This window comes from Macadamia integrifolia, unplaced genomic scaffold (assembly GCF_013358625.1).
Source record: "Macadamia integrifolia cultivar HAES 741 unplaced genomic scaffold, SCU_Mint_v3 scaffold215, whole genome shotgun sequence".
NCBI classification, from domain to species: domain Eukaryota; kingdom Viridiplantae; phylum Streptophyta; class Magnoliopsida; order Proteales; family Proteaceae; genus Macadamia; species Macadamia integrifolia.
In genome coordinates, this window is record NW_024868541.1 from 372,817 (window position 1) to 384,539 (window position 11,723).

At 36.1% G+C, this 11,723-nt stretch overlaps 1 protein-coding gene across 1 annotated transcript; it reads right to left on the minus strand.

The window, feature by feature from the left end:
• Nucleotides 1-246: 246 nt before the first annotated feature.
• Nucleotides 247-3,981, minus strand: LOC122065893 (cyclic dof factor 2-like). Its single transcript, XM_042629718.1, has 2 exons — nucleotides 3,410-3,981; nucleotides 247-2,006 (listed from the first exon to the last, which is right to left on the minus strand). Exons 1-2 carry the CDS (start codon nucleotides 3,623-3,625, stop codon nucleotides 702-704), a joined length of 1,521 nt encoding a protein of 506 aa, XP_042485652.1. The 5' UTR covers nucleotides 3,626-3,981; the 3' UTR covers nucleotides 247-701.
• Nucleotides 3,982-11,723: the final 7,742 nt, after the last annotated feature.

Sequence of the window (11,723 nt, forward strand, 5' to 3'; positions counted from 1 at the left end):
CACCAAGTTGCTATGGTTGAAGCTGCCGGAACTTAGCTATCATCTGGTCGCAGTTGATCATAAGTTGACACCATGAAGCATCAGAGCATGGCTTATTGCTACTTCATCTCTCATTGAATTGGAAATCCAATCAATAATATTGGAATGAGAGAAGGTACATAGAACACATTCACGAATTTTGCAGGATCAATTTTTATGAAATAAAGAGACTAGCATCCTAGAAAACAGAACTTAATAAACCCATAATTTGTTCAGAGTTGAAAATGAAGAACTTCATTAGATATGCAAACTTACTTCAGTAAATCAGAGAATACGATACATTTAGGTCTCTCACTGCTATGCTCTGCCCTATCTAACTTTGTCATCATACATAGATATATACATGAAGAAGTTACACCACCTCAACAACCAACTATGTGAAAACCAGAAGGCCCTGCTAATATTTTCACAAATAAGAAAGAAGAAAGATGAAATCATTTGGTTTCAAACTATTTCAGGATAGTTCCTTTCTGGGGAAACCAGACGGATCCTTTTCTGGTCCGTCTCAGTTGGATTGGCCTGCCAAGTCCTGCAATGAAGCCATTGTACCAACATAACTCATGGAAAAGTAAGTGGTGCAAAATAGTCTCTATGAGTTGTTCCCTCTATGCCTCACCACCTCAGTGAAACATCTTACAACAACAGGCTTTGCATCTGGCTTATCATGAGGTCTCATGGAAGTTGAGTGACCGAGATAATGCTGCAGGATTGGCTTGTAGTACGTGAGAGGTTTCAGTCATGTGATTCTTTTCACCACCCTTTGACTGGAAGGCTTTGAAGAGCCCTCCTCCACTGATTGAATCTGCCTTATCGTTCTTAATCCCCAGTGTAGCCCATATGGAACTCCTGGCAGCTTCCCCAGGATCATCGATCCTCAATGTCTTTGGGATCCAAAGGCATTTCTCTGAATTGCTCTGTTTTACTGGATCTTCTTTCTCTGAATTACTCGGTTTAAGCATGTTACCATCTCTTGAATGCTTTCCCAAGGTTGGAGAGCTAGGACCATAGCCTGGAGGCCCGGGACATGGGGAAGAAGATGGTGGGGTGATCCAAGGGATGTTCCAAGAGCCTGGGACAGTACAGCCCCAATAGGTTGCTGTGGGGTAGAATGATACTGGAAAGCTTGGAGGGCAGAAGGCAGGTGGGGGCACTGCAGGACTCCATTGAGTCGAGTTCCACGGATAAGGCCAAGGAGCCCCCGGAAAGCATGGAACCTGAGGAGGAAAACTGTGATAATTCTGCATCACTGGTTCTTGCAAACTCACCTTGCCACCCTCCTCAATTGAGTTGGAAGCTGTGACAGAAGATCCATTGGAGTGGTCATCCCCATTTTCTCCCCCACCGCAAGAAACAGAAATTTTCCTTTCTTCTGGTCTTTGAAATCCATTCCTTGTACAATTCCGCATTGTTTTTTCTGCAAGGTTCAACACAGAAGACATTGATTCACAAAGAGGTGTATCTGAACCAAAGGTGAGTACAGTGCCATTGGGTTTCAAAGGGTGGTGGATCCCATCGGGTAAATCTGATGCCGTTTGGAGGGCTTCAGAGACATTAATGTGCCTGTAATGTGAAGCAGAGTTCTTGTTCTTCCGGCGGCCAGCACCCACAGGCACATTTCTCATAGTCCCACCAGCTGTCCAGTATCTCTGGCAGTTCTTGCAGAAATGCCTGGGCTGATTCACATTATAATTGTTATAGTAACAGAACTTGGTATCCATGCTATTACAGCGGGGGCATGGTAGGATCTTGTCTGGCTTCTTCATGGTCTTTTCCTGCGAGTTATCTGTCTCATTCTGTTCCTCTTCAGTATCAGAAGCTTTTGGCATTGCATTTTCGTTGTCAACAGAGTGTGTTTTACGGTTGTCATTATTCCCTGACAATGTAGCTGGATTTGTCAATTGGTCTGAACTTGGAGGAGGTGCACCATCTTCTTCCATAGTCTCACTGGGTTTGTCTCCCACTTCATCCTATAAGAGTACAAACCATATTTTGAGTAAGAAAGAGGAATGATAAGTAGTAACAAAACAAATAAAAGTCATTCATTCATCCCAAAAAAAAAAAAAAAAAAAAGTAGTAACAAATATCAAATTTAACAACCTGCCACTTCTATGCAAAAAGGGCTCATCTGATGAATACCAACCTATAACTCATTATTTTCCATGAGAAAATTAAACTAATTTTTACACTGAAATTGGCTTGATAGGTAAAGAGGAAAGGAATTCATCGAAAAAAAGGTAGCGAGGAAAGGGTATAGAAGAAGGCACTAGTTTTCAATCTTAACTGTCAAACTGTCAAAGAAATATCATAAAAAGGGTTTTCTGGGGGTTTTAGGATAACAAAGAAGAAAACGGTCATCATACTATCACACTTTCAGATTCTAGGGAGACTTATTAAATATGAAAACATTTTTCAGTTCATATTTCAACCAGAGTGAGCAAATTTGAAGTAGATAAAACCCTATTTCTTTCCCAAAAAAATTATAGAAAAGTAAATTATAAGAGAAAGAAATAAGTAGAAAAGCCTAATAAAGCAGGAAATCATAGAATAATCCAAAATATGAATTGGGGGGTAACTGAATTCCGACCGGGTGATGTATATAGTTGCTAATTTTAGAAGAAAAAGATGGTCTTATCCCATATCATCTGATCTTGAGATCCAATGGTTTTCTGTTGAAATTGGGAAACAAATTGCACAAACGATTCTTGAAATATATATTTAAACGGTAAATAAGATGAGTTTAGTACAGAAAGCTGAATCGAAAATCCAAAATTGGGACAAATGAACTGAGTTTTTCAGGGGAAAGACATATCTAAAATTTCTCCAGTTCCGGACTGATACAAAAGTCGTCAGTCCAACTGGACAGCTTTAAAATTGAAGAGCTTTAGAAACTTAATCTAAAATCGAATTAGATGAAATCACAGGATTTTTCATGAAAAAGAAAAATAATTCCAGTCGTAGCTAATCTAACTGGTAAAATTGAAACATACAAGCCCATAAGCTCATGTCTTCTCCTAGTACAGCAGAGAACTCTTCCTTGAGCGAAAAGAAGTAGAAAACCAGGGAAAGAAGCAATCAAGAACAAAAACAAAGCATCCATAACTGATACGAGAGACACAGTATTTGAAAAAGAGAAGGAAAAACAAAACCTCCAGGTCTAAACCCAGCAGCCAAAAACCCTAAATAGAGCACAGAATACCTCAAAAACCAAACCCATCAAAAATTTTCAAAACGCCAAAGTAAAAACCAAGAGAGATTTCTTTCCGAGTCTTATAGGAAAAGGGAATGATTCTAAATTTTACAAGAGCATAGGTCAAATTGAACAAGCAAAATTAATAAAATTTTCTAATTCACTCTCAAAACGTATTTATACCTTCTGTTGTTGTAATCGGTCGACTTCTCCTCCTTTGCTTGATTTGTTGTCCTGAGAACTCGTCCGATCAAGATCAGAATCGTTATCTCCAGTACTAACAAGAGAAGAAACAGTAGCAGAGGCGGAATCTCCGGAAACTGCTGGATTATCTTCGTTGTTTGAGAGAGGGATGGTTTTTCCAAAGAGCTTGATTGCTGGGTCTCTGGTTTCCGACATTTCTGTTCTTTCGGAAAAAAGGGAAACAAAAAGGGACTTGAGATTAAGAAGAAGAAGAAGAGAGCGAGAAAACCGAAGAAATGGAAAAACCAATGGAGAGAGCTCCTCTGGAGTAAATGGTTAGCTGCTGCTGCTGGTGATGAAGTGTGGGTGTGGGTGTGTTGGGTGTCGTCGTCGTCGTCGTTTCTTGGTTTTGCTCAGTTTAACAAAAGCTGTGGATGCCACGTAAGCGAGAGAACGATTCTCAGCCACAAGTTCTTGTGGCCTTGCTCTTGTCCTTTTGATTCTCACTACAAAGAAAGTGGGAGTCCGGATCCAACTTTCCATCCTAGTCAGCATCTGCCCTTTCCGATTAATCGCCTCTTCTACACGCGGCTTCTTTCTTTGAATGTTGATCTTGAGTTGAATGTTGATTTTGGTTTCCAACATTTTTTTTCCCCTTTTTCCTTTTTGTGTGTGAGAGAGAAGTCAGTGGTTTATAGTTGTGGAAGTAAATATAGGATGGCCCACAAAAATAGTTATCCTCTTTGAATATTGTTTATCCACAAAATAATTATCTTCTTTGAAATATTGTCTATCCTTTTTTATGTTCTATGGGGTTGACAGAATAAGTAGGATATTTCTTTTTTTCTTATAATTATTTTGAAGAAGTAGATATTTTTTTTGTTTGGATAAAGATAAAGTTTCTATCAAAAAATGATATAGGGATTAACATAAATATTTTTTATTTTTTATTATTTTGACTCTCTTATTATAAACATTTTTTTTTTTTTTTACTTTATGGAGTGAATGTAAAATCTATCATTTTATATATATGTAAAAAAGAGGTAAAGTTCTTGAGAATGACATGATGGTGATTCACTAAAATTTGTATATGATCTTTTTAACCAAAAAAAATATATATTTAAAATTAAAATTATATATATATATTGGTAAAAAATAGATATATCTTAATAATAATAATAATAAATATTATTGTCACTAGAGTGGTGAACTAGGAAATCATAACATTATTTTTTTGCCGTTTTAAGATTATACACATTTTTTATATGAATATAAATTATGCCATTTGGTATAAATAATTAAATATTACGTTAAATAACTTTCAACTTTTTAAAAACTTTCTTTTAGAATAATTTTTTAGAATAAGAAATGGACAATAAAAACTAAGTTATAAATTCTTGTTTAGCACTCTAGTGATAACAAGTTGCATCTTTTAATAATATTTTTTCTTTATTAATGAATATAAGCATAGATTTTTTTTTTTTTTCTTCTGGGAGAGGGGTTACCTAAACTGGGTGGGAGGGAATTTGCACATAACACCAATAAAATTCTTAAAAAATAATAAAATAATTTGTGAGAGGAAAATTGCACTTTGGTAGAGTGAAGTTTTTCACATTTTGTTTTTCCAATTTGCAGTTTGGACCAATCTAAATGGTAACCCTACTTTTTTTTTGGGAGGGGGAGGGGGAGGGGTGATAAATAGCCAACTTGAAATACTATCACTATATGAGCTTAAGGTGACTAAAAAGGCATTTAAAATTTGATCAAAACTAAATGATCTTTTTTGTTTATGTTGAAAGCTTCGATGTGAGATATGCTACCTATACACATACAATAGAGAACACAAACTTTAGAAGTAAGCCTGATAATACTAAGGGAAATTGCACTAAGAACATTCTTAATGCTTTGCATGCAATGTATAGGGATGGTATCACATACCATTGTATATCTAGGGAATTCTTATATATATATATATATATATTAAATTTAACCTGATCGAGAGTTCCACATGCAAGATATTTGTTTCATACATAAATCTCACAACCCAAGGGCAAAAAACAATTCCCTTATTGAGATCGATGGGTCTTTTAAAATGGTCTAGTGGTTGTACCAGTTAGTCTAGCTCCCTCAAGTAATCAAAACACAAAATTTGGGAGTAAACTCTCATATTTGAAAACTCAATAATTCTAAGGTTTAGATCAAGATTTAATTATCTCAAATTGATCGAAATCGAGATTGATTATGATCAATTTAAATCCAAATAAGTTGATTGGAATGATCTGATTCCAATTTTTGAAATGGTGGGCTCTTTGTTTCAACGCTTGAGGCTACTCATCCTTGAGTCAAAAAAGCTCACACCGATTTTTTACCCAGTTTTCTATTGACCACAGAATACTAGAATTCCAGCTACGGAGAGAAATTCAAGCTCCTCAAAATTCCACGTCAGCCTTTGGGTTTCCATAACACGCGGAAGGTGGGTCCAGAAAGAAGAAAATTGTGTAGCTAGGAGAGAAAAACCACTGACACTTGACGACACGTCATGATCCATATTCAAAAGAGGGTCCCACTCTCAGAAAAGAAAAGCGTAAAGGTACCTCCAACTCCAACCCATCATTGCCGTTCATCTCCAACCGTTCTCAGAGGCCGCGTGTCGGATTGGGAACGTAAGAATCTCTCTCATCTTAAGTAACTGTGCTTGGCTTTACTTACACGGGGTCCACGAGAATGACACGTGGCGAAATCAATAAGGTTAGGTATATGAAATTATATATATTTATTTTTAATAAAAAATGATATCTTTTTCTTAGTTTGTGCAAGTACGCAATAACCAACACATCAACATCTCTCATTTACACCCATTACTTTATGTTTTGCTTTTTCTGTTTTTTTCTACAGATATAGCGTAGAAAGATTTATTATATTTAAGTATGTGGATGGACTTTCCAACATGCCAGACAAAAACATGTGTCTCACTCTCACTTTTTCAACTTTGTGCTTAGGAAAAGGTAGAAAAGTATGTTTATATATTGGGAAAAATAAGGGAGTGATCTACACGCAAGCCGCGTGTATTGAGTATTGACACCTTTTTATGTTAATGGACGTTTGTGAAATGTGTTTTGACAATTTGTATCCAAGGGGATGGTTTCTATCCATATAGTTAATCATCAATCTTGATATTGTATTACTCTTGTATGGGTAGAATTGTCCAGATTAAGGGTAGTAAAAAATAAAATAAAAAAAAGTAAATGAACCCAATATTTTGGAAAATTAGGGGCAGAACTGTTTGATCATAACTGATCCATATTGATATCTTATCGATTCTGAAGGTGATCAATATCCAATTTGATATCAAGCATTAAAACCATTCTCACGAAGATATGGAGAGAAGAGAATGTTACGAAAGAAACAGACAAAAGTATGTTTATACATCGTTTTCCTTAATTTATAATAAAAAATATAATGATGTGTATATAATCATGTATGGTGATAGTGAGTTGTCACCATTCTATATGATGCAAAATAAGACATAAAATATTGCATATAAGACAAGAAATTATTAAAAGATGATTTTTTCTTTTGAAAATATATTTTTAATTAAAATCTGTCAAGAAGAAACTCCTTTTCGAAACCAAAGAGGGTTATACAATGAAGCAAGGTTGAATCAACCACCAAACACACAATAGACAAAGTCTGGATGCACCAGACACAAGATGAGCAACACAAGAATTCTAAGATATATTAAAAAAATAAAAATATATTGAAAGAAAGGCATTAGAGTGTGCTTGTAGTCCAGTCTATAGAAGCTGGAAAGCCATTAAGAGTTGCTATAACTGGATAGTAGTCGAAGAAGATCGCTTGTAGCGCATTCTATAAGATGAACTTTTCATTATGAATCAATTAATTTGTATATGTGGAAAGCATCGACAGGTGACAAACTCAGTATAACCAATTATACTTACACCGAGGAATATACATAAAAATTATTACTTAATAAAATGGGTTTGCAATCCACTTTGTAACAATCAATCTCTAGAAACACTAAGTAACTAAGTAGGAATAAGGACTCCAAAAAAAAAAAAAAAAAAAAGAAAAGGCGCATGTTAAAGTGGATAAAAAAGGTTGGATTGATCATAAATGGGTTAGGCTCATGTTAGGCAATACTTTTACCCATGCAACAATTTAGGTCATCTCTCTCTCAAAATTTTTGTTTGGTTTTAGAGGAATAAGGAGACAAGAAAAAATTATTACTTTATTACATAAGTTAGTTAAGATATGAAATGATACAAGTTAGTTAAGATATGAAGGGATGCTTCATGTTCATGGCTTTTTCTTTTTTCTATTTTTTGGTAACTCATGTTCATGTTTGGACATAGATATTTTTGAAGCATACATAGTTAAGGATATGGAGTTATACTTCATGGTTGGTTGAAGATATTTTTGAAACATGTGGTGCTTCTCACAGTTCTTCTAAGATATGCTGAATCATTTTTTCCCTTAATTTTTTCTTTTATTACTATTTTTTCCAATCCGAAAGTGCCTTTTAAACCACAAGGAAGCAGAAAGGACGTGAAAGAATACTGGTGGTTTAGGTGCATGCGTCAAGCTCTAGATCAAAGACTGCCATTGGTTTGGTAATGGCCCCACCATAAATGCCTATGTGGACAAAAAATCTATAAAGAAAACTTTATGGTGACTGAAATAGACTAATCACCTATTGGATGGGCATCTAGGGTTATTTGTCCATACATAGGAAGTACCTAAACCATACTCTTTATTCTAAAAAAAAAAAAAAAAAAAAAAAACTCCTTTACATCTTGGTTAGGTATTCTAGGCCCGTTGTTGCTTATACTTGTTTCCTAAAACTACATGCATATGGTTACCATAAGAGGGATTGCAGAGATAATAACTTCAAAGACAGATCAAGAAGAAAAGTGATTCATGAAGATCAATATTATCTAAGCTTTAAAACTGTTACTTTTAGGTAATCTCGATGTTGATGTTCAGAAGAATGAAGGCCCTAGAAAAGACATAAAAAGACCTAAATGAAAAAATCCAAAAAACTAGGTGGTTTGACTTAAAAAAACTTTTATGATCCTATTGTTCGTGATCTTCTATGACTAGTTGTGGTCATCTATGGTTAATTAGTTGATTCTAAGTTGTTTAGGCAGAATCACAGACAGTCATCCATGGGGTGCTTCCGTCAAAATAGAAGCAATGAGTTTTTAAGTCTCTTATTCTTCGATTGACTATGAAAATTGAGTGACTTTTGGTGACTAGAACATTTATTGTTTCGCATTAGTAATGTTTGACTCATTGATTAATCACTAATGCATCACTTGGACTCTAACCAACTATGAGAAACTCTAATCACTAATGTAATGAGCTCCAACAACTAGTTTGTATTGAAACAAAATTAATTTCTTAAAAATGAAAGACTGGTTAAAGCTTCCCACTCACTTGAACTTAAATAGCTTTCTAGATGAGTAGAACTAACTCAGAATGAGTCCTGACAATCTAAAACAGAACTAGAAATAGGCACAATTGATTCTAAAGCAAACATAATGGTAATCATAAATAGGTTTAAAGCTTCCCACCCACTTGAACTTAAATAGCTTTCTAGATGAGTAAAACTAACTTAGAATGAGTCCTGACAATCTAAAACAGAACTAGAAATAGGCACGAATTGATTCTAAAGTAAACATAATGGTAATCATAAATAGGTACACTTAATTAAAAGTGTTTTTATCATAAACATAAACAAAAATGATACATAAACGAAAACTTAAATAGGCCAAGAATAGATATCTAGAATAAAAACAAAATTCTAGAATAGAAATGACGTTCCAGAACACAAATAGAAACAGAAACACATAAACTAATTCAGGGCCTGTTTGATAACGTAACCAGAAACGTGTTTCTGTGTTTTCTTGTTCTCAGAAACACAGAAACGACATAAATACCGTTTGGTAAAAGTGTTCTGTTCCACTTGTTTCTTGAAACATAAATTGAAATTTATAACAATTTATGCTTCAAGAAACATGAATGACGAAACAAGTTTTACTTGTTTCGCTCGTTTCTCGAAACAAAAATGGGGCACAAAAAATCGATATTGAAGACGGAGTTTGGCATCACTACCATCACCACCGTCTCCGACTAGCTCCGTCTACAGAGTTCCTCTACATCTTGTCAACCGTCGTCGATTTGGGTTTCTTCCCACAGATTCCGATGAGACACTGTCATCTTCCTCATCGACTCCGCTGCTGTGTCTGATAAGATTGGAGCAATTGGCGCTAGCAGTCTTGACTTGAGGAGGATTGTGATCCATGACTATCGAATTCACCATCCCGTAAGAATTATCCATGGAGGCTGAGCTCTGGCTGGGCAGAGGCGCTGGCGGCGGAGCTTGATAAAGCATTTGGGAAGCAGCGACAGAGTATCCATTCTGCTGAGGAACAACCTTAGATGCTTCATGCTTCATGGATGCTACGAATTGAGAATTTCTCTGATTAACCGCTCCGGTGGGAGTCGCCGATACTGCTGGAGACTTGTCGCCGATCTCACGGATATCAGGTGAGGGAGGTCCAGCGACACCGCCACCACAAGACAAGAACCTCGCAAACATGCTCTCCACTTCAGGACTTGAAGAACGAGGTTGTAGGAAATCATCAGCTCCTCCTTCTCCGTCTTCGCTGCTACCATCCACGTAATTTGCAAGCAGGGGGCTTGGGGCAAAGCGAAATTGCATCAGACCGGAATTCAGCTCTTGCTGCTCCTGATGGCGATCGGAAACCATGGTTTCTCTACTTTTCTGTTGCAGTTCTCCTTCCGAATGCTTGGAAGTCAAAGGGAACAGAAGATCCATGTCTTTTGAGGATGCTAAAGACGCATACATCCTTGATGATCTGAACTCCAAATTCATCTTTGATGATCGACCCCTCAATTTGCTGCCAAGAAGCATCAGCTTCTGACGCCTGTCTTGTTCAAGGAAATAGTCAGCTGTCATGCCGGAGCATCTATTTCTTCAAGCAAATGACCGTCGATCGTTATCCACCGGAATGTAAATACAACACTGTAATCATCCAATCAAACGGAAACAAGGTTTATCAAACACCCGAAATTCTGTTTCTGTTCCCAGAAACGGAAATTTCTGTTTCTGTCGTTTCTTGAAACAGAAACAGCAGAAACGTTATCAAACGGGCCCTCAATTTATGATTTTTTTTTTCTTGTTTAAGTGACTGTTCATTAACGAAATATACTAATCAATTTCGGCAGTGACTCAATTTTGATGGGTCGCTGGATACCCTATAGGTTGAAAATCTGAGTCCCCGGTTGGGTTGCAGGTCAACTTGACAGGTAACCGGTTCAGTTTGAGGAAGTTTGGTTGATTAGTTTGGCCACTGGTCTAATGGCTTACTACTGAGCTAGTTTCAAAGTTGTTGTTGTTTTTTTCTTCTTAATAAATAAAAGATCTAAGGCATTGTTTGATAATATTTATGTTGTTTCTGTGTCTAAAAATGGATTTTTTGATATTTAATAAACCTGTTTCTTGACTTGAGTATGGTAGGATAGAGTGTTTGGGTCGATATTTGTTTTTCTTGAGAATTCAAACTTCAATTCCCAACAACGATTCAGTATAATCGATTCATGAGAGTCCGGAGAAAATTGAAAGAAATCCACAAAGGAATCAATGGATGTAAATTTATGACTTCCACTAACAAAACAAAAAATTCAATGTATATACAACAATTTATATAATGATGGGAAAGTCCCCATCTTCAACCTTTGGCTGAATGTATAAACAAAAGCCATTAGGATTTTGGTCGGATTCAAGCAGCTATTGCGACCGTTCTTGGTGATAGTTGGACCGAATATTCCCAGCGAAGGTCCTCTTTTCTCCAACGAACATAATTTCAGTGACCATTGCCGAAATAAGAAACCTAAAACCCTCTCTTATAAAACCCGATTTATACCCAAACCTTATCCATCTTTAATATTGTTTCTTCTTCATTTCCTTAACCCTTTGCCGCCCCTTTCTATTGCTATAATAATAAAAATAATAATAAATTATTATTATTATTATTTATTTGTTTATTTTTTAACTAACTAACCAGGAGGTCCAAAGACTCATAGGGAAGCGACAAGAAAATCGTAGAGACAAATCAGTGGTCAAGTCGTCTTAGAATGCAGCCAACAGGGAAGGAAATAGAGGGGAAATAAGGGGCGGTACTATAAGTGTTGATTGCCCTATGAGTTGTGCCCTTTGTAAGGGTACCACATCAATGGGAGTAATGGAGTACAGAGAAGTCAGAAAAAT

Coding starts and splice junctions, on each gene's coding strand:
- LOC122065893 (XM_042629718.1), bottom strand. CDS start 3,625: ATGTCGGAAACCAGAGACCCAGCAATCAAGCTCTTTGGAAAAACCATC. Junction 2,007..3,409: donor ACCGATTACAACAACAGAAG/GTATAAATACGT, acceptor GTACTCTTATAG/GATGAAGTGGGAGACAAACC.